Source organism: Leuciscus leuciscus (genome assembly GCF_965113295.1).
Source record: "Leuciscus leuciscus genome assembly, chromosome: 14".
NCBI classification, from domain to species: domain Eukaryota; kingdom Metazoa; phylum Chordata; class Actinopteri; order Cypriniformes; family Leuciscidae; genus Leuciscus; species Leuciscus leuciscus.
This window is the reverse complement of record NC_138738.1, coordinates 27526668-27550630: the sequence shown is the minus strand read 5'-3', so window position 1 is coordinate 27550630 and position 23963 is coordinate 27526668. Positions and strand designations below refer to the sequence as shown.

Below are 23963 nucleotides of genomic sequence, written 5' to 3'. Positions count from 1 at the left end.
TCTTCATTAGCCCATTTTCTTACTACCAGAAGGTGATTGGGCTCCTAAGTGAGACCCCATAACATTATTCATCAACGTAACCTTGACCGTGACTGACTGAAAGGGAATGAAAATTCTGTCATAATTAATTTACTAGCAGAATAATAGGAGCATATAAAAGGAATATATTTCGGAAGCAGCGCAAGCATGAATACAGTATCTCACAAAAGTGAGTACACCCCTCACATTTCAGCAAACATTTTAGTATGTCTTCTCAAGGGACAATACTATAGAAATGAAAGTTGGATATATTTTAGATTAGTCATTGTTCTGATTGTATAGCAGTGTATATTTACTGTCCTCTGAAAATAACTAAACATACAGCCATTATTGTCAAAATAGCTGGCAACAAAATGAGTACACCCTAAGGGCCTGTCCACACGGAGACGCGTTTCACTGTATACGTATACATTTTTTATCGTATTGGCGTTTCGTCCACACGGATCCGGCGTTTTCGGAGACTGAAACCGCTATTTTTTTTAAACCGGGTCCCAAGGTGGATAAATCTGAAAACGCCGCCCTTGCGTTTTCGTGTGTACGGCCAATCCGTACATTTTGTGAAACGATGATGTCATCACACCAAGTGTCAACTAGTCAGACACCGTTAAGTCACAGCAACTACATTTATGGTTTTTCATATTGTTCAACAAAGTTCTTGTTTAAAAAAGAAAAAAGAAAAGAAAAAAAGAAGCTACTGTGCCTAATATTATTGTTGTATACAGCCATGGTATACAGCGCGCAAGGTTTATGCGCATGCTTTAAGTCTTCTTCTCCGTTTTTAGTGTATGTCTGTGGCAGAATTACAGCGCCACATACTGGTCTGGCATGTAAACTACATCGTTTTGAGTCGGTTTCAGTGGTTTCGTGTGTACGCAGATATTTCTTGAGACGACGCCGTGTTTACGGAATTTTTTTTTTTTTACGGGGAAAAAAAATATCGGATAGGGAAAGCTCTGGCTTCGTGTGGATGTGGCTTCAGTGAACATCTCAAAACTGTGTACAAAGTGTCAATATTTTGTGTGAGCACCATTGTTATCTAGCACTGCCTTAATCCTCCTGGCCATGGAATTCACCAGAGCTGCACAGGTTGTTACTGGAACCCTCTTCCACTCCTCCATAATGTCACAGTACATATTGGAATCCATGTTTCCCTCAATGAAGCGCAGCTCCGCAGTACCAGCAGCACTCATGCTGCCCCAAACCATGATGCTACCGGCCACCATGCTTGACTGTAGGCAAGACACAATTTTCTTGGTACTCCTCACCAGGGCATTGCCACACATTCTGGACACCATCTGAGCCAAACAAGTTTATCTTAGTCTCATCATACCACAGGACATGGTTCCAGTAATTCATGCTCTTGGACAGGTTGCTTTCAGCAAACTGTTTGCAGGCTTTCTTGTGAGCCAGCTTCAGAAGAGGCTTCCTTCTGGGACAACAGCCATGCAAACCGACTTGTTGCAGTGTGCAGCGTATGGTCTGAACACTAACAAGCTGACCTTCCGCTTCTGCAACATTTAAAGCAATGTTGGCAGCACTCATGTGTCTATTTTTTTTTTTAAGCCAGCTTCTGCACCTGACGCACAGCACGAGGACTCAACTTATTTTATTATTGACCCTTGTGAGGCCTGTTACGAGTGGAACCTGTCTTGGAAAACCTCTGTATGACCCTGGCCACTGTACTGTAACTCAGTTTCAGCCTAGATTTACAGTAAATATATACTGCTATACATTGCACATACACAGCAGCACATTGACTAAAATATATCCAAGTTTCATTTCTATTGTATTGTCCCTTGAGTAGATATACTAAAATGTTTGCTAAAATGTGAGGGGTGTACTCACTTTTGTGAGATACTGTAGTACGTCAGAAATAGAATGGTTTATCTAGTTCCTGTTGATTCTCAGACTTAATCTTCTGACTTATTCTCTCTCTCTTTCTGTGTCTTTTTAATCTGTGTAGGACCCTAGGAGTAAGCACAAATTTAAGATCCACACTTATGGCAGTCCCACGTTCTGTGACCACTGTGGATCTCTTCTATATGGGCTCTTACACCAAGGAATGAAATGTGACTGTAAGTACAATACTAAACATTTTAGCTCAGAGGAAGCAATTTAAGATAATTTAAGAAGTTATTTTAGATGTAGCCCATAACTATATCGATATACAGTATATGCAGTAATCATTTGATTAATTATTGGAATATTTTATACTTTAAAATAAATGTTAAAATGTTACATGCAATATATAATGTGTTCACAGCCTGTGATATGAACGTCCATAAGCAGTGTGTGATGAATGTGCCAAGCCTTTGTGGAATGGACTTCAAAGAGAGGCGAGGGCGTCTTTACATGAAGATTGAGGTGATCGGAGAAAAAATGCATGTCACAGGTGAGTTTCACTGTTTTTCCATGACCAAAGATACAATAGATACAAAAAGATATACAGTATATATATATATATATATATTAGGGCTGGGACAACGCGTCGAGGTCATCGATGACGTCGACGCAAAAAATACGTCGACGCAAAATATGCGCATCGATTCGTCGACCTGTTTTTATTTCTCCAAAAAACGTTTGCAAAACGTTTACCTTATGTGCGCTGAATATACGCGATGGCCGGATCAACATTCTGTCCAACGTTATATAACCAATCCAGGGGTTTTTCTGCATTGATCTTTTTTTTGGCGGCTGTCAAATCCTTATTTGATCGGTGAGTGATGTAGAATAGACTGCTGGGGCGCGTACGAGAGAGAGCCCCGGCCGCGCGCGCGCACTCACAGTCTTCAAACAACACGAGCGCTGCTTGCTCTCTCTCTCCCTCGTGCATATTAATCAAAATCATTAAACACGATAGAAAAAGGGCGAAACACCAAAGTTTCACGCGCGCTCGCGCACTCACAGTCTTCAAACTACACGAGCGCTGTCTTGCTCTCTCTCTCCCTCGTGCATATTAACCAAAATCATTAGACACGATAGAAAAAGGGCGGAACACCAAAGTTTCACGTGGAGCATTCGGAGATTTTTTTTTTCTCCATGACAGGCTGCTGGCTCCCACTATTAATTTTTATTTATTTTTTTTGTTGGAAAAGCACTCTCTGTATTAGCTTAAAGCCCTCAAGTTTACATTGGTTACTGTATTCTTTCAGTTGCTCTAAACAAGTATTTTGGGTGACCTTTTTTTATTTTTTTATTGAATGCTAGTCATCAAGTTGTTGTTATTTTCATCTGAAAGAACTTTTTTTCAGTAAGCTAGGCCCTATGTGTTCAGTAAGCTTGTTTCAGTAAGCTATGTGTTTTCAAGGCTTTAAGGTTTTATTGAATGCTATCTCTGACTAAGAATGCATTACTTTGCACTTGTATAGTCTTTTATTTTGTCATTTTTAAGAGCAATAAACATATTGCAATGTTAAGGAATTCATGTTTTTTCATTCAGATATGTAAATCAACATGTATAAATTGTTAGTAGTCAATTAATGGGGAGATAATCGATAATCGAATCGAATAGAAATCGAATCGGTCTGAAAAAATTAATCGTTAGATTAATCGATGCATCGAAAAAATAATCGCTAGATTAATCGTTTAAAAAATAATCGTTTATCCCAGCCCTAATATATATATATATATATATATATATATATATATATGTACTATTTTTTTTTTACAGTAGTTTAGGCCCTTTCTGAGGGCCTAGACGGCCCTAACAGTTCCCCTCTGAAAGGGAAAATAGAGAAAATTGCTATTATATCGGCGGGGTAAATGACTCTTGCGCCCGACGCAAATCTAAAATGAGTTGGTCTGAAGTAGTTACATTACTCATAGGTGTGGTTTGGACGTAACGTGAAATAAACCAATCAGAGCGTCATCTCACATTCCCTTTAAAAGCAAGTGCTTGTTCCATGGCAGATTGCTATTATAACGGCGAATTTTCTAGGCGCTCAGCAGGAGCGGTTCACAGCTCAGGAGACCGACGTTCTCATCAGGGCCGTAAAAGACAGAGAAGTGACATTGTATGGGGATGGGAGACACCCACCCAAATTAGCTTCGGTTAAACTGCCGTATAATAATTTGGGTAAATGTGTAAGCTAAATATATGCCTATTTTTTCACATCTTCATGGACACCACAATGATTTCCCTTCTGTGGAATATTTTTTCTTTTAATTATGTATGGTTTGCAAAAATGTCAATTGCTGCGTCTGTGTAGATGAGAGAAGTAAAGTGTATGCGCGTTGTGCACACGCTACATCACAGGTGTCAAACTCAGTTCCTGGAGGGCCACAGCCTTACACAGTTTTGTTCCAACCCTGCTTCAACACACAAACACCTGCAGTTTTCAAATAAGCCTGAATGACATGATTAGCTGATCAGGTGCGTTTAATTAGGGTTGAAGCTAAACTCTGCAGGGCTGTGGCCCTCCAGGAACTGAGTTTGACACCCCTGCGCTACATTATGGCCAAGCATGCGCCCTTAACCCTCTGGGGTCTGAGGGGTTTTTGGGGTCCTTGAGATGTTCTGACATACCCTGACATTTGTGCTTTTTTCAGTTGCTTATAAACATATTAATTGCAAAGGTATAATTACACTCTATTTAGCACAAACAGGGCTACCATAATATGTGAGCAACATGCATGTACATGTTTGTATTTTTGAGAGAATAATGTTTATGCATGATTATTGAAAAAACTAAAAACTAAAGTTTCTGAAATAAGGCTACAAAACACATACTAAATATGTGACAATAAGACTTTTGACTAATTGATATTGTTGCCTAGAGTTTTTTCTTCAAAATGATGTGAAAATCATCCTGCCCTTATCATTCACATAACACAATACATTGATTTAAATCTTGTAAAACACTTTTTGTTTGTAAAGGCAATATGCGCAAGGGGCGTCAACCATTCAACAGCATCATGCATATGTAGTGGTTCACACCTGAGGAGACAATGGGGCCCGCATACTTAATGAGCCATTCATTCAGGTGTGTCACCTATAGCCACAAGAAAGAATGCAAGAGCAATATATACATATATATATATATATATATATATATATATATATATATTCTACCAAATTGGTTCACAGTTGGAAGCATGTCAATTTATTTTTTTATATTTTTTTTCACAAATTTTGATTGCAAATTGTATAATATCCAAGGAAAACATGTCTAGTAATTGTGCAGTTAATTCTCATACTGTATTTTCAGTTTTGGAATATGTATCCTTTCCCCAAATTTGTCAATAATAAAACACAATAAAAATTATTTAAAGAAAAGGCTTATATTTACCTTTTAAAATTTGTTTACATCTACCTTGTAAATATATATATTTTTTATTAAAAAGGTTACAATTACAACAACAATTGAAGTGTAATCTTTCTTTGTAAAAACTAAAGTATACATTTTATCATACATATTTCAAAGTTAAGGATTCATTACTTCGAATATAGCCTACATTGACAAAACATACTATATTTAACATATTAGCAAAAATTGGCAAACAAAAGCTTATTTGAGGTGGCAGATATTTTACAGTAAAAATGTGTAATCTATCCAAAACTAATCAACGAAATGTTGTCTTTCATTTGTCTGTAACATAGGTCTTTCGTTTTTATTATAATGAATATAAATGTTAATTTGCAGTTTAATACATTGCTTATACAAATACATTTTATTTCAACATATTTCAGTCGATTTTTACTCAGTATAGCAAAATAGTTTGCTAAAAGCAGATCATTCATTCACACACAGAAACGCAATTCAAATTTAAACCGTCTTTTTGCGAGCTGTGGTAAACAGCGCATCTCTTTCGTTCATTCATTCACACAGAAACACGATTTACTTGAGAATGAAAAAAAACTTACTACAGTATTCCATCCGTTGCTCCTCGAAATACCAGCACTTCTGAGGTACGTTTTCCATTAGTATTATTCCTCACAGCGCTGCGAGACAGTGTAGACAAGTACACTGATCATCTGAATAAACTTGATGTGTTTTCTCAAGCTGATATGTGGGCGTTCACAGTTTGTATGGGATCGTCTCAGTCATTTGCGTTTGAATAGCGCGCGCTCTCCGTGGGCGGGGCCGATTAAAACGTAATGAGCTGAGATGAGCTCGACTGGAATCGCTCTCTTTTAATACAGATTTCACAAGATGAGAATATTTGTTTTTTATATAAATTACTTCATTTAAAAGAAGAGAATTCAAGCTTCATGCCTGTGTGTCTGTATGCCTGTTTGACTGAGTATTCGCTGAGTTATTGTTCATTTTCGGACGCGTTTCAGAATGGACTTCACTGGCAGAGAGAAGGCAGAACTCGCTTCGTGTTTATTTTTCTTTATTTGGCAAAAAGCACAACACTTTGTTTTTATTGTGAGTATACACAAAAATAATACACATTTAACAGAATCGATTGATGTATGAAACTCCTATGGAAAATCAAAGTCAACAGAGTATTTATGAGTTTCTTTTACACTGATAAAAAAAAAGCGAGCTGGTATCGCCGGCGATACAGCCGACCTCAGGGGGTTAAAAGAGCATCTGAATAACGCGCCACTGACTTTAGACTAGGTTTTTCCTGGTCTGTGGCAGAATTGTTTTCTGTAACAGCAAAATAGCACCAGGGAACGTTTGCGCCGGAACACGACCCCCGGGAACTTCATTCCCTAATTTACAGACGTGCGTCTATGGAGGGAAAAGTCAGCTGTGCGTCGGGTACAAAATAGGAATGATACATGCGTTGGTGTACAAAGTCAATTGCGCTGGGTGCAAGATAGGGCCCTTAATGTAAATGTTGATTGTGCACACACAATGTAACATTATTCAAATAAGTATTTGCATTTTCCAAGACATTTTCAAGATTTCTTTTCAGTACTTCACTTCTCTGTCTCATGAATTAAACTGAGTAAAGCACTAACTGACAACTTATGTAATACTTTATGTAAAATAAGTTATAGAATCAGAAGTTATTTTGTTCTACATGTTATGTAAAAAAAAAAAAAGATTTCTGAAATGTTTTTAATTTAATATTACATTCATCGACACTGACATGAATTTTATTAAAAAATTCTACAGTCAGTGAAATTTTATTTTTGTTTGAGTCTTGTGTCATGGACATTGTGTTAAGCATTCCAATTTGCAATGCGCATCAGTTGGGTCTGTGAACAGTCCAGTCCGTTGGTTTGCTGTTTGAGGCTGTGGCTAGTGTCAAACTTAAGCAACTACAATCTAGCGTTGTAGATTAAATAAAATTAAACTTTGTATTTGTTTTTCAGATATAATATGGATAATTCCAGATGCTGATTTTGTGATACTCTGTGTTGAGATGTCACTAGCCTGTTACCCTTAACATTACGTTTGGTGTGCATAGCATTTGTACAGCTGAATTGAGCTCTGTATTATAACAGTGCTGTCAGTTGAAGAGCCTGAAGGCCCAAGTCTGCCGGAGCTGCACCTGCACAATCAGCCTGATTACAACGTGCCAGCTAACCACACACACACACACACACACACACACACACACACACACACACACACACACACACACACACACATACACATACACACACTCACACACACACAGCTGCAGTGTGATTTAGTCCTTGTGACGTTCACTGGCTGAGGAAGAAAATGCCATTAGCAGAATGTCAGACCGATGAGTTCAAGAATAGATCACAGGCTGCATTCACACTCACACATATGCGCTTGTACATATAGAGGACAGTATTTGCTTGTTGGCGTGTGCATATGTGCATATGTTATGAGAATGTGCATGCATATGTGTATGTTTTTGGTAGTGATGATGACATGGTGTGTTGTCTATGTTGACAAGTCAAGCCAAATTTATTTATATAGCTCTTTTCACAGTACACATTGTTTCAAAGCAGCTTTATAGAAAATCATGATGATTATATTTATAATATATTAATATCTTCATGCCTTATAGTCACATTTAGCAGACTGGAGCTGGGCAATAATATAGTTTACATTTTATGACAATATAAGCAATCAAGCATTTGATATCAGCCTACACAAGTATAAGACATACTTATATATGAAACTTTATATAAAGAGCTGGGTGAAAATATATAGTTCGATTTTGAAACAAAATAAAAAATCAGGGAGTTGAGATTAGCTATATATGCTATAACAGTTCTGTATGCTAAATCAAATATATTTAAATACAGTAAAATATATTTAAACGTCTCTACCATGTAAAGTAAACCATGTAAAGCTTGAGGTGAGAAGGATGACGAGTTAGAAGAGTAACATAATAATGCAAGCAGAAATATCTGGAAATATCTAACCAGAAATCTATGAGTCTGTTAATAGCCAGTATGTGGACACACCCTTATATTAAATGTGGTTTTTTTTTTTTTTTTACACAAACTAGATCTGTGCAAACCCTGCCCATGGTGAATTTCATTGCTCAATTCAATCACGCAGTCACTTGTACAGTTCACTGTTTTACAGTTGTACACGCTGTACAGTTTTGGTTATTGAGGGGGTTACCGCACCTCTTCTTATTTCTGAATGGCAGCAAATCCCTGTACAACATCTTGTAGAAAGGCTTCCAAAAAGAATGGAAGTTGTTTTGGAAGTGTGATTTCCATGCATCAGGGAGGTCAAACACTGACATTGGGTGATGGGACCTGGCTCATTGTTCCAGTTCATCTCAAAGGTGCTCAGTAGGGTTTCAGGCCCGGGTTTTGTGTAGGTCCATTACATTTTACCATACTCTATACAGTCATTTTATTTCTATGGACTTCACTTTGTAGATACTGTACAGGCACTGTCATTTTGTAAAAAGGCCCTCCTCGAGCTGTTGCATTAAAGTTGGATGCACATAATTCTCTAGATTGTTATTGTGTAATATATAGCATTAAGATTTATCATTACTGGAATAGCCAAAAGCCATTATTAAGAAGGTATTAAGATGTCTTTTGGCAATGTAATATACTTTTATTTTTAAGATAATCCATCATACATCACACCTCTGAGGGGAAGACCTCAGAGTATAGTTAAAAGAGCTATAAAACATTTACTCTAAGAGGAAGTCAAATATGCAAGCAACGTTTGAAGAGATGGTCCAAGGGAGGAATTTATTTTTATTTTATTTTTATTTTTGCTTCATGATCTGTTTATGGGCTTGAACCTCCATTTGCATGCCACAGTTTTCTTCTGAGAGTTTCAGCATATGAAAAACAGAAGAATAAATTGGACTTAAAAAAAAAAAAAAAGACTTCTGTTCTGACTGAAACTCCATCACTTTTCAAACATTTGCCTACTCTCACTCCCTTTCTACACAGTTCTGCTCTCTCTCTTTTTTTAAAAAAAGAAAGTTGCTTCCTTTTCCTTTTTCCCATGAAGACAGTCATTCAGCACAATTGTGGGTGTTTGTGTTACATCCAAATTCACTTTCACACACCTATGGCTAAGCTGTGCCAGGCTAGAAATTGCTGTGGTCAGTTAAATTAGAGCTCCTTTTAAATGTAAATGTTAGACATTTGTTTTAGAATGTCATGTCTTTAGAAATAAGGACTTTTTGCTATTTTATTATTCCATTTTAGCTCTATTTTGTTGAATGTTTACTCTATGCTGTTATTGGATTTTGAATGACTGGTTTGTGGTATTGTGTCTAATGTCATGCCAATAAAGTGCTTTGAAATTGGATGGATGGATAAAAAAAGACAAAAGCATACAGAGACATGTGGTGTCATGAATGTGAAGGGCGCCTTCTACCTGTCCAACTTAGGCAATTCAGGCATTCAGGTTGTCAATGTTGATATTTTCATTCTCAGACAGAGGGTGTGTTAGATGTTGTAATCTGTCAGTGTCTACTTCACACACAAAAATCCCTCTACAGATTCTCCACATATAGTTTTATTGTGCCCCTTGTGTTTCATTATATTCACTGCATCTTAGTGGCGTGCCGCATGTTTGCATTTACCCTTTTTTATATATTCAAATTCTAACCTTTCTGTGGATTTGAGTAAAGGAAATGTGTGGCAGGTCTTTCCGTGTGTGTGTGTGTTAGGGGTGGAATGGTACACAGAAGTCACGGTTCGGTTCATACCTCGGTTCAGACATCACGGTTCGGTATGAGTTCGGTACAATGGAGGGAAAAGCAAAAACAAAAATGCAGAAGGCAATTTTATTTTTATTGTGCATGTCTCAGGCTGTACCACCAAAGGAAAATAGATGTCTTAAGCCTTGTATTTTTTAAATAAGTTTTATTAATAAAGTAAAGGCATATAACCAGTTTATTTGTAGTGCGTTGACAATAGTTTTATATAATTAGTTTATTAATTCAATTAATAAAAAGACAAAAAGACCTTTAAATATGTTTGGTAATTGTACCTGAATAATTTTAAAATTAATTTGCTATATTTCAGATCAATATATTTGTTTTCCTTAAAATTTTAATTAACACTAACTTTATTCTCATCTTAAAGGGATAGTTCACTTTGAAATAAATTTTTGGTATGTTTTAGCTTACCTCAAGGGCATCCAAGATGTAGGTGTCTTTTTTTCTGCAGTAGTTTCAATTTTGATATTTTTAGGTCAAACCGTTCTTGTCTGTCAGTCATATAATGCAGGTCGATGGTCACTGTCTCAAAGAGCAAGCAACAGAGTCCAAATTAAAACAATTCCCCGTCGTCCAAATTAAACAATTCCCCATCGTAAGTACGCAGCCATGTCGAAGTGATCTGATCTGACGTGTACGCAGACTGGTGCATAGATATATACACTAGATGTCGCCTTTAAGACATTCGTTCCAATGAACTGCCGTAGACAAGGCGACATCTAGTGTGTATATATCTATGCACCAGTCTGCGTACACGTCAGATCAGATCACTTCGACATGGCTGCGTATAAAAGGTAAAAACGATATAAATAATGTTCGTTTTCTCACACAAACCGCTCGTTTCGTGTCTTAGGCCATCAATGTGTACTTACGATGGGGAATTGTTTAATTTGGACGACGGGGAATTGTTTTAATTTGGACTCTGTGCTTGTGTTTTGATTTAATGACCATAGACCTGCATTATATGACTGACAGACAAGAACGGTTTGACCTAAAAATATCAAAATTGAAACTACTGCGGAAAAAAAGACACCTACATCTTGGATGCCCTTGAGGTAAGCTAAAACATACCAAAAATGTATTCCAAAGTGAACTATCCCTTTAATTATAAATAATTTATTTCTGTATAAAATAATACTACCATTAAAAACACATTTGATTTTCTTTTTTAATCAATGTAGAATGTGTAACTTAAAAATAAACAGATTGGTGCTCTGTTTGAGGACAAGAATTGAAAACCAATGCAATATGATGAATGTCCAAAAAATGGCACCCACAGACAGTGTGTGTGTGTGTGTGTGTGTGTGTGTGTGTGTGTGTGTGTGTGTGTGTGTGTGTGTGTGTGTGTGTGTGTGTGTGTGTGTGTGTGTGTGTGTGTGTGTGTGTGTGTGTGTGTGTGTGTGTGTGTGTGTGTGTGTGTGAGAGAGATTTTGGTTGGGTGACAGTTGTAGGTTACAGTTTGACAAGAGTTTACAGTTTGACAAAGGCACAACGATGTTTTATTGCGAGTGTACACAAATATAAGTAAACACTTTGCAGTTTGAATGATGTCCTGTATGAACAAGATTATGGAGTATGTTTTTATGTTTCCACTGTTCGATCACGCCCGCGCCTCTCACACATACACACACACACACACACACACACACACACACACACACACACACACACACACACACACACACACACACACACACACACACACACACGCATGCACGCACACAACATATTCCAGCATAGCAATCTTGACATCACAGCCGGTTCATTATAGCCAAGGGGGGTAATCCAGCACCCGAAAAGCATACCTTCCCTGGCGGCCGCCATTGGTTAGCAAGCCATCACCTGCTGTTAGCATTCCATTGACTCCCATTCATTTTGGCGTCACTTTGACAGCGAATAACTTTACATCTGAGGCATTTAAAGACTCCATTTATCCATTGTTTATGTCTAAAGAGACACGACAATGTATAAAAGGCTCTATTACCTTGTATCTTACGTTATGGCCCCGAAGAAGCAGTTTTTGTAAAAATATGCTAACGATTGCGTCATAACCACGTGACTCTCTGTCGCACAGTAGAGAAATCACCGTATAGACAGGAGGAGAAGCTCGCAGGCAATCAGAGCTAAGGCGGGGCTACAGATTAGGTGTCCCCATAGACTGTAAACAAATATGGACGTAGTGTCGGTGACGTCACCCGTAGATTTCTGAAGACCGTTTTTGAAGCCTAAAGTGGGCGTTGCCGACCGTCGCCATCTAGGCAGCGCGTCACTCCCGAATTAATTATTTTTACAGTCAGACAGTGAGCTGAGGTAATGTGACGGCTAACAGACAACAGACAAACGGCTAATGATGACTAATGACCACGGCAGTGGGAATCCACCTGTCACTCAAAAGTGGACACACCCTTAACTATGCAGCAATTTAAGGCTTAATATAATTTAAATGGATGAGTTATAAAAAATTCACTCCCCTCACAGTTGTCATGAAGGACAAAATTAGCTGTATAGACCAAAGTCACTTTTTGCTCCAGGCTGTAAACACGTTGTTTTTTCTGCTGTAAAGTTGGGCATTTCAACATGGGGGAGATGCAGATTTGACTCACTTTTGCTGCCAGCCTCAAGCGGCCAGTTGATGAATTGCTGTTTAAATCACGTCCGTGTTGGTTTCAAGAGAGAGACAGGGAGGTTGCCGATTGGGTGTCCCTAAAGAACCCGCATATCTAACAGTAGTTTCACATTCCATTAATTAATTTGCACTCAAGTTTTATTTATTTTTATACCGTGTATTCTCCGTGTATATTCATGCACCGAACCGTACCGTTTCGGTTCAATACGGATACATGTACCGTTCCAGTGTGTGTGTGTGTGTGTGTGTGTGTGTGTGTGTGTGTGTGTGTGTGTGTGTGTGTGTGTGTGTGTGTGTGTGTGTGTGTGTGGTTCAGGTATATCCTACGTTTTTGGGAATATCTTCTTGTGAATATTCTTGTGGGGCCATTTTTGGTGTAGCCTATAAAACATACCAAGTGATGTTTGTTTTTTTGTTTTTCTGTGATGGGTAGGTGTAGAGGTAGGGTTAGGGAATAAAATATACAGTTTGGGCAGTATAAAAATCATTAAGTCTATGGAATGTCCCCATAAAACATGAAAACCCAATATTTGTGTGTGCTATTTGGTCATGTGTACTCATATAAAGTAGCATTCTAAACCAGACAGACAGTTATTAAATGCTTTCATATAAGATTGTTTCAACAAAGAACACCAAGACCTGCATGTGCATTTCTGCTTTGACAGCATGGCCCTGATCTGGAATGTTTTGTATAATATGAAGTCAGTTTTTCATATTATGTCACAGTTCAGAGTTTGTGAGCATCACTGATCTATTTTATTTACATATTTCTATTTTTGTAATTCTGATTTCGTCTCTTATTTGGCATGTTGTTGTGTTGCAGTTGGAGAAGGCAAGAACATGATTCCAATGGACCCGAATGGATTGTCTGATCCATATGTAAAACTCAAGTTAATTCCAGACCCAAAAAATGAGACGAAACAGAAAACAAAAACCATCCGTTCTTCCCTGAATCCAGCTTGGAATGAGTCATTTACATTGTGAGTCCCAACATTTTATTACATCCTGAAATTCAGGATTAATGTGTCGTTGGTGTTAGTTTTATGTGCATGAACACTGTATTATTACTTTATGTTTTACCCATTACTATAATCTTCCATATAGGTTTACTGTAGCATCAGTTTTAATATATGGCTTTAACTGCTTTTAGATCATGGATCTTTAACTGATGGCCCATGGGCCAAATCTGACCTGTCAAACTTTTTATATAACCCTCTGATTAATTTTAATGAAATCACTGATACCTCACTGATGTATCACTGATGAATCACTGATGTCCCTGATCCATCAGAGCCAAGGAGGACAGACCGATTCACAGCTTTAAAAGACATGCATATGCATACCAAACATTCAAAATTTATATCTTCCTGGAAAATAGCAGGAAATAATGACATATGCTAAAAATTAAGAAGATACAGATACATTTTGTTTCTTAAATGAAACTATAAATATAAAAGTTATTAAAGATGTCACAGGGCAGCTCACTGGTATAGTGGTGTGAACATTTACAGAGTCACTTCCATAGAGTAGGTCTGTGCACAAATCAGAAAAAGGTCACAAGTTCAAATCAAAGGATATATATTAAGTGTGGGGGCACATTTTATTTCATGATTTGATTAACTTGATCTGTACTATACAGCACTATAATAATCTATCCCCCATCTAGTAGCTTAAGAATTGTTTTCGAAGGGCTGACTGTCCAATCAAATGTATGTATGCAAATGAAGTGAAAATGAAATAAAATATTTCATATTCAAAAAGAGAACCTAAACCTGTCAACATGCAAACAATTTGACAGTTTGTTTGTTCGGAAACCTGAACTCAGCATTTAGTTAAGTGTGTGAAATCATGTTTCTCTTTTTGAAGGAAAGTATTATAACAAAAGTGATAAGATAAATAGAAATAGAAAACTGTTTGGAGTTTTTAATCTGGATAAACAATATTGCTGAAAGAGAGCAGATGGAAATCCCTGCTTTAGAGTGATGAAGGGGAGTGCTAATGCAATGCTTCATCCTGTATGCGTGTGTGTTCCAGTAAGCTGAAGCCAGCAGATAAGGACCGTCGGCTGGCTGTGGAGGTGTGGGACTGGGACAGAACCACCCGCAATGACTTCATGGGCTCAATGTCTTTTGGTGTGTCCGAGCTCATGAAGTCCCCAGTGTGTGGATGGTAAGGATATGTCTCTTTGTCTCTTTCTTGCAGATCTTGGAAAGGTCTTGGAAAGGAAAATGACTTGGTCACTAATTTTTTTCAGCAGTCTCTTTCTGCCATTATAAGATAATGTCAGGATTAGTTAATTTCTGCCCATAATGTCAGTAAAATGTAATGTATGTTTTTGTTCACATATTAAATGTTGCAATGATGCCAAAACAGAATTGTCTTCAGAAGACAAGATACAGTCATAATCAAAATGATTCAACCCCCATTGAAAATCAGACTTCCAGCTGTTTGCAATGAACAAATCAAACAAAAGTCATTTAAATAGCTCAACACAACAAATGTTTCAAGTGGTTTCCTCAAATTTAACTGAAAATGCAACTTTTAATGACTTCTGCAGTCTTAAAATTATTCAACCCCTTCATGGCAAGCATCTTTAGTTCTTAGTAGAACACCCTTTTGCTGTTATGACCTGCTGCAAATGAGATGCATGACCAGACACCAGCTTCAAGCAGCGCCTCAGGAGGATTTTAGCCCATTCCTCATGAGCAATGGCATCCAGTTCAGTAATATTCTTGGGTTTGCGTGCGGCAACTGCCTTTTTCAAATCCCACCAGAGATTTTCCATGGGGTTCAAGTCTGATGGCCACTGTAGAATCTTCCAGGACTTCTTCTGCAACCAAGCCTTGGTGGAATTTGAGGTATGCTTGGGATCATTGTCCTGTTGGAAGGTCCAATGATGCCCAAGCTTCAGCTTCCTCACTGACAGCATGACATTTTCTCCTAGGATTTCCTGATACTTCAATGAATCCATCTTGCCTTCCACACGCTGTAGTTTTCCAGTACCAGAGGATGCAAAGCAGCCCCAGAGCATCACTGAGCCACCACTATGCTTAACTGTAGGCAGAGTGTTCTTTTCAGCATATGTTTTATTTTTCTTCCTCTGGAAATATTGCTGATCCATAGGGCTGAAAAGTTCCAAAAAAAGAAAAGTTTGTTTCATCGCTCCACAGAACAGTATCCTAAAACTTTGGTGTCTTACGCCCGTTTCACACATACTCCGTTTGCAGTGCGTATGCGGTGCGTGTTGCAGTGCGTATGCGGTACAGGAGCAGCACGCTCTATAGTGCTTTCACATATGAAGCGTTTGCAGTGCATAACTGATCCACGGCTGTACCACAAAAACATACTCACTATTTGTATTTCAAATCCATAAGTTATCAGCAACTTTTATTTAAAAAAAAATTTGTCAGCATTGCGATTCTCTTTGTACACATACAGTATACACTCTTTAATAGACGTTTAAACACAATTTAAAAAACGTATTATTAAGTGCTACTTCTATATAGATTTATATATTAAGTTGCTCAAGCAAGTGGTAAAATATTTAACCATGAAGGGCCCTATCTTGCACCCAGCGCAATTGACTTTGTACACCGACGCATGTATCATTCCTATTTTGCACCCGCGCAAAGCGCGCTTTTTCCTCCACAGAAGCACGTCGCTAAACTAGGGAATGAACTTGCGCTCCCTGGGCGGTTCAGCGCAAAAAAGGAGGCGTGTTCCGGCGCAAACATTCCTTCATGCTATTTTGATGGTTTAGAAAACAATTGCGCCACTAACCAGGAAAAAATTGTTTAAAGTCAGTGGCGCGTTGCGCATGTTATTCATATGCTATTTTAAAGGGATACTCTACCGTTTTTTCATATTAAACTATGTTATTCCCTTAACTAAGACGAGTTGATACATACGTCTCTCGTCTCAGTGCGTGCACTAAATCCCTCTGTCTTGCGGCGAAACTTTGTTAGCCCAGTTCATTTAATATGGGCCAAGCAGAGAAGCTACCAAACACCTCCACGTTTTCCCTATTTAAATACAGTTACTTGTAAGCACTTCGACTTGGCGCAGTAATATCTTCACTAGAGGGAGCGGGGGCCGGTGAGAGGATTTTTCACGAGTGAAGATATTACTGCGCCAAGTCGAAGTGCTTACAAGCACTTGCTATGGTATTCCGCCATACAAAATAGTTATCCATTTTACACGCTTAGAAAAGCGCAACGTTTTGTTTTGTGTCACCGTCCTAGGTCGAGTTACACCTCGCGAGTAACTGTATTTAAATAGGGAAAACGTGGAGGTGTTTGGTAGCTTCTCTGCTTGGCCCATATTAAATGAACTGGGCTAACAAAGTTTCGCCGCAAGACAGAGGGATTTAGTGCACGCACTGAGACGAGAGACGTATGTATCAACTCGTCTTAGTTAAGGGAATAACATAGTTTAATATGAAAAAACGGTAGAGTATCCCTTTAAAATAGCATATGAATAACATGCGCAACGCGCCACTGAAACGCGCCATGAAACAGACAGGACTGGTGATGGCCATAACAATCCTAAAGGTCCAGCATTGTTCTCACAAGCCGCTTCACTCAAGACAATAATAACATAATGAAAAGTTAGTATATCCCAAAAAATTTAATTAAATAAAAGTTGCTATAAAGGTGGTAGCGATTCATTACCGAACTCTTAGCTGACGAAGTCGCGCTAGCTAACTAACGTTAGCTAGCAGGCAGTGCTTGAAAATTGGTTGAAACAACCAACATAAAATATAAATAATTACGCTGTGCATGTACAAATGAAGACCAGTATAAGCATCGCAAAGGGCCTCTGATACAATATAGACAGTTGACAATTCAAAAGAGGTCGATATTTCGGCAACTTAACTCTGGAACAACTCGACGCGCAGCAATGTAAGTGAATGGTGTCCAACGCCCAAATGACAGTGTTTGGAACTATTCCGATCTTCATATCCCGGAAGTAGGCGGTTAAAAGCGCCGCCATTATTTACAACGGAGGTCTATGGGAGTGTCGCAACTCTCTCTCTCTATGGCTCTGGCCCAAACCACACCTATGAATAATGAAGCTACTTCAGACCAACCCATTTTAGATTTGCGCCTGGCGCAAGAGTCATTTATCCCGCCGGGAAAATAGCAACAGCGCCCAAGACTCGCCCACAAAGTTACTTGCGCTTTGCGCTTGACACTTGCGTTTCAGATCGTTAAAATAGGGCCCTAGTCTACTTATACTAAGATCGCAAACATTTTAAATTAAAACTTAAAATTGACAAAAACAGCAGACTCTCGTGCCTTTTCTTTTGCATTTAAATTTTAATACAATAAATCTTGCATGTCACAAAGAACTTGTTTTTCCACCTCCATGAATGAGACGAGTTTTGTTCATTATGTCGCCTTGTTGAGGTAAATTGTAGTTCCCTTTCAAGGGAACTCGCGTTGCGTCGAAATTGACGCTATGGGGAACGCTTTGCGTGATGACGTCTTGAAGCACATGTAAAATCAGTCCAATGGTGTGGTGGAACGTCAGAGGCGGGTGACGTCACGTACCAGGAAGCTATAAAAGCCAGCCCGAAGTCTTCAGTTGCGCTCTGTGTGAAATCTGTCCTTGTTATTTGGTGTTGTCTGTCTATATTGTATTATATATATATATTCAGAACTATGGCGAGTAAGCAGCAGCAGTTTAGAGTGTGTGTTCACCCCTGCCCGCGTTATTTAACGAGTGGGTATACTCACACTCTTTGTGTTGTCTGTTTGGGTGAAGAGCATGCCCAGTCAGCACTCGAGGGTGCTGGCTGTGAGCATTGCGATGCGCTTCCTATGCGTACGCTCAGATCCCGCCTGGCTTTATTTAACCAGGATCGCGTTCCCCAGGGCTCTGGTCCCGCCGCTTCCCCCCCGATGGAGGCACCAATACTGCAATTGTCCAGCTCTGAGGAGTTGGACGTTGTTAGTATTGACGCTGAGTCTGAGGATTCGCCACCTCAGTCTCATGCGTTTGAGGAATTGCTTGATGTTGTTACAAGAGCTGTCGAGCGATTATCTGTTGAGTGGCCAGAAGATAGGCAGGGCGTTCGTTCGAAAAGCAAGCTCGACGAACGTTTCCTGCCATCTCGTGCACAGCCTCAGTGCAGAAGCCTTCCGTTTTTCCCCGATCTCCACACCGAGGTGTCGAGATCGTGGGGGAAACCAGTGTCATACAGAGTATATACTGGACAAACATCCCACTACTCTTCTATACACAATTATAAAGAGCATGGTTATGGGGAGATGCCGAGGGTGGAAGAGACGCTTGCGAGCTATCTCTCTCCAGCAATGGCATCTTCTCTGAAGGCTCCTGCATTACCATCCAAACCAGTAAAATTCACTTCTTCCCTGGTTCATAAAGCTTATGCCGCCGCTGGCCAAGCTGCAGCATGTTTGCACACTATGTCATTAATGCAAGCATACCAGGCAGAATTATTGGGTGATTGTGAGGAGGGCGGGGTTATTGGTCCCGATACTGTGTCCGAACTGCGTAGAGCCACAGATTTGTCTCTCAGGGCCACCAAGGAGACGGCCAAATCCATCGGCCGCTCTATGGCAGCCCTGGTGGCCACTGAGAGACATCTGTGGCTCAATCTAAGTGATATAAAGGACAAAGAAAAACATGTTCTTTTGGATGCACCGGTTTCCACTGAAGGTTTATTTGGAGACGCAGTTAATAGTGCTGTAGCGAAGTCACAAGAAGCTTCAAAACAGGCAGCTGCACTTCAGAAACTTCTCCCCCGCCGTTCTTTCTATGAGGCTGCTGAGCGGGAGCAGCCTCACTCCTCTAAAAAGAGCGCTGAGCACCGTGCCACTCAGAAACAGAGCGTTTCCTCCCGTGCTCCCCCACAAAAATCTCGGGACACAGAGGGCGCTCTCAAACCCAGCAGTCTTCGAGGGGTAAAACGGATCTGCGGACCGTTATTACCGCCAAGAAGGCTGCTGGGAAAAAGTCCTGATGTCTGAGGGCTCAGGACAAATGAGGGTAGTCCCCCCCGAAGCAGAGCGGCCAACACCTCTTTTTACGGTGCCCGTCTCTCTTCGGTGCCCTCAGGGGACCGGTCTGCCAACCCTGCCGCCTCCGGTGTTTCAGGGTGCAGCGGTCTCCGGCGAGCACATATCTCAAGGACCACCCGGAAACGTAGTGGCCTCGGGATGCCCGCTCCCTCTGAGGAGGGTGTTAGAGCAGTCTGTTCAGTCGTTCCCTGCCGGTGCGCCGTTACAGGGCAACGAACCGACTACTCAACAGCAGGAGAAAAATACGGTGCCCGTCTCTCTTCGGTGCCCTCAGGGGACCGGTCTGCCAACCCTGCCGCCTCCAGTGTTTCAGGGCGCAGCGGTCTCCGGCGAGCACATATCTCAAGGACCACCCGGAAACGTAGTGGCCTCGGGATGCCCGCCTCCTCTGAGGAGGGTGTTAGAGCAGTCTGTTCAGTCGTTCCCTGCCGGTGCGCCGTTACAGGGCGACGAACCGACTACTCAACAGCAACACAATCCAGAAACCAGTCTCGAGAGGCTGGTACCTCTAGTAGAATCTTTGACAGCGTGGAAGCTAATGTCAAATGTTTCTCGTTGGGTCCTGCAGACCGTGGAAAAAGGGTATCAGATACAATTCTAGAAACGCCCACCTCGGTTTATGGGGGTCCTGCCCACAGTGGTGGGCCCCGAGCAGGTTCTGGTTATGGAACAGGAAGTAAACACTCTGTTAGAGAAAGGGGCCATAGAATATGTACCTCTCTCCAACAGGGAAACCGGGTTTTACAGCCGGTACTTCATAGTTCCAAAGAAGGACGGGGGATTGCGTCCCATTTTAGATCTTCGAGTTCTGAATGAGTCAGTCATGCAGCTCAAGTTCAAAATGTTAACATTGAGACAATCGTGCCACAGATCAGGTCTGAGGACTGGTTTGTCACGATAGACCTCAAGGACGCATATTTCCATCCGTCCGTGTCATTGGAAGTTCCTGAGGTTTGCTTTCGGGGGCAAAGCATACCAATATCGAGTTCTTCCATTCGGCCTGGCTTTATCACCCCGCACTTTCACGAAATGCGTGGATGCAGCTCTGGCGCCTCTGCGCCTCCGGGGTATTCGCATCACGAACTACATCGACGATTGGTTGATTTTAGCTCAGTCGCATCAGATGGCGGTTCAACATCGAGATGTTGTTCTCGCCCATATGAAAGAGTTGGGGTTACGGCTGAACGCCAAGAAGAGTGTGCTTTCTCCATTTTAGAGGACCACTTTTTTAGGCGTGGTTTGGGATTCAGTGTCGATGCAGGCGCGCCTGTCACCGCCACGCATAGATTCCATCCTGGCAGCTGTAAAAAGTGTAAAGCTAGGCCAGCTACTCACTGTCAAACAGTTCCAGAGACTGTTGGGTCTCATGGCAGCAGCTTCCAACGGGATACCTTTTGGACTGTTGCACATGAGGCCCCTGCAGTGGTGGCTCAGGACCAGAGGGTTTTCCCCGAGGGGCAACCCATTTCGCACAATCAAGGTCACGCGGCGATGCCTACGTGCCTTGGTTATGTGGAAGAAACCTTGCTTCCTGTCCCAGGGCCCAGTGCTGGGAGCTCCTTGTCGTCGCAAACTGCTAACGACGGATGCTTCCCTCACGGGTTGGGGAGCGATCCTAGAGGGTCGCTCATCTCAAGGTCTGTGGGAAGACCATCATCGTTCCTGGCATATCTATCGCCTAGAGATGTTAGCTGTCTTCCGGGCTCTGAGGAGCCTTATCACAGGTCTCAGGGGACACCATGTGTTAGTGCATACGGACAACACGTCGGTAGTCGCCTATATCAACCACCAAGGGGGTTTGCGCTCGCGCCCATTATCCAATCTGGCACGCCATATCCTCTTGTGGTCCCAGGGGAAGTTGCTGTCACTCAGAGCAGCCTACATCCCCGGGGTCCAGAATATAGGAGCAGACACTCTGTCGAGACAGGGGCCGAGGCCCGGGGAATGGAGGCTCCACCCCCGAGGTGGTGGAGCTGATATGGACGGAGTTTGGCCAAGTATAAGTGGATCTGTTTGCGTCTCGAGAGACGTCTCACTGTCCACTTTGGTTCTCCCTCACGCATCCAGCTCCTCTGGGACTGGATGCTATGGTACAGACGTGGCCGAGGCTACATCTGTACGCCTTTCCCCCAGTTGCTCTGCTCCCGGGAGTTTTGGAGAGAGTTCGCAGGGACCGGGTTTGCCTGCTTCTTATTGCCCCGCGCTGGTCGGGCAGAGTATGGTTTCCCGATCTTGTGTCCCTCCTCGACGGGCATCCTCTGGAGCTACCCGTCAGGAAGGACCTTCTGTCCCAAGCAGGGGGCTCGATTTTTCACCCCCGACCGGAACTGTGGAACCTGTGGGCTTGGCCTCTGAGGGGGCCCAGTTCATAGAGTCAGGTCTCTCAACTGAGGTTGTTGAGACCATTCTACAGTCCAGAGCTCCCTCCACGAGGAAACTTTATGCCCTGAACTGGAGAGTATTCACCTCTTTGTGTAGTGACCGTCGGTTGGATCCAGTCAACTGCCCAATTGGTACAGTTCTGGAGTTCCTGCAGGACCGGTTCACTGCAGGTCTGACCCCGTCCACTTTAAAGGTTTATGTGGCGGCCGTAGGTGCTTACCACAGTCCTTTGGGTGGAATGTTTGTGGGGAAAGACCCTTTGGTATCTCGTTTCCCTCGTGGCACTTGGAGGCCTTCTGTCCTCCTCCCTTTCGAAATCGGACCAGGAGGCGAATAATTTGCTTTGCCCTGTTCGGGCGTTAGACGCGTATGTCCACAGAGCTGCCCTGTGGCGTAAAAGTGATCAATTGTTTGTATGCTTTGGGTCCCCTAACAAGGGAGGTCCAGTGTCTAAGCAAAGGATGAGCAAGTGGGTGGTTGAGACTATCTCACTTGCTTATGAGGCGGCTGGGCAGCCTTCTCCTTGGGCTGTCCGGTCGCACTCTACTAGGAGTATGGCGGCCTCTAAGGCCCTTATATCAGGAGTATCTTTGCAGGACGTTTGTGATGCAGCAGGCTGGTCCTCACCGCACACCTTCGTCAGGTGCTACTCTTTAGACCTAGACTCTACTCCAGGGTCTCAGGTTTTGTCTTCCTAGTGCTGCTCACTTGATTTCACACAGGACAGACATTTGTAGCTATGGTGGCGTTGGTATAGACGTTCCCCATAGCGTCAATTTCGACGCAACGCGAGTTCCCTTGAAAGGGAACGCCTCGGTTACGACTGTAACCTCGGTTCCCTGAAGAGGGAACGAGCGTTGCGTCGCCTTGCCATATCTCCTTCATGCCTGTCAGCACGACTTCAGACTCTACGAAGCTTTCGTTTTCTGTTTCGGGCTGGCTTTTATAGCTTCCTGGTACGTGACGTCACCCGCCTCTGACGTTCCGCCACACCATTGGACTGATTTTACATGTGCTTCAAGACGTCATCACGCAAAGCGTTCCCCATAGCGTCAATTTCGACGCGAACCGAGGTTCCAGTCGTAACCGAGGCGTTTTACTTGCTTTACCCCGGTCTTAAAGTAAAAAAGATGACTGCGAAAAATAGTCCAATTAAATTAAATACATTTATGGTGAGATTACTACATTTTATTTAATTAAATGCATTTATGGTGAGATTATTATATTTTCATGTAAATCTGTGTTCATTTTGACCAAGAACCATGCGTTGTCACTTTAATTCAGCGCGTGCAGCACAGCAAAAATAGACTCAGTGCAGAAACGATCGCTGCACTGCTGTATACGCACCGCAACTGGGACGGATCGCCGGAGTGCATCCGCATGCAGTGTGAAAGCTCTGACCTGTTAACATAGATACGGAAAAAAATACGCACCGCATACACACTGCAAACGGAGTATGTGTGAAACGGGCGTTAGGCCTATTTATATGATTTTGAGCATTTTTCTTGTGCTTTTGTTGTGTGTATGTCTTGGAGTTCAGACATGGAAACCATTTGCGTTTAGCACATGCCTTACTGTGTAAGCTGAAACCTCAGTGCCTGTTGCCCTCTTGCTGCAGGTCTTTAGCAGTCACTCGAGGGTTTTTCTGAACCTACCTTTTCAGAAATCTGGTTGCAGCCGTTGAAAGCTTCCTTTTTCTGCCCTGTCCAGGTAGTGTAACCACTGTTACTTTAACTGTGAACTTGCCAACTATGATTCCAACAGTGTCTCAAGGAACATTTCGT

The 23963-nt window shown here is 41.6% G+C and overlaps 1 protein-coding gene and 1 long non-coding RNA gene across 2 annotated transcripts in view; one reads left to right on the top strand and one right to left on the bottom strand.

Annotated features, from left to right (window-relative positions):
- Positions 1–1994, bottom strand: part of LOC309474516 — a 243910-nt gene extending 241916 nt beyond the window's left edge. Inside the window, exon 1 of the long non-coding RNA XR_014197353.1 lies at positions 1370–1994. This is a non-coding gene — a long non-coding RNA (uncharacterized lncRNA). The remainder of the gene's footprint in view (positions 1–1369) is intronic.
- prkcaa (protein kinase C, alpha, a) overlaps positions 1–23963 on the top strand; it is a 205281-nt gene that overhangs the window by 113019 nt on the left and 68299 nt on the right. The window contains exons 4-7 of the mRNA XM_082136835.1: positions 2003–2114; positions 2303–2431; positions 13575–13731; positions 14786–14920. Coding sequence (XP_081992961.1) covers positions 2003–2114; positions 2303–2431; positions 13575–13731; positions 14786–14920 — 533 coding nt within the window. The remainder of the gene's footprint in view (positions 1–2002; positions 2115–2302; positions 2432–13574; positions 13732–14785; positions 14921–23963) is intronic.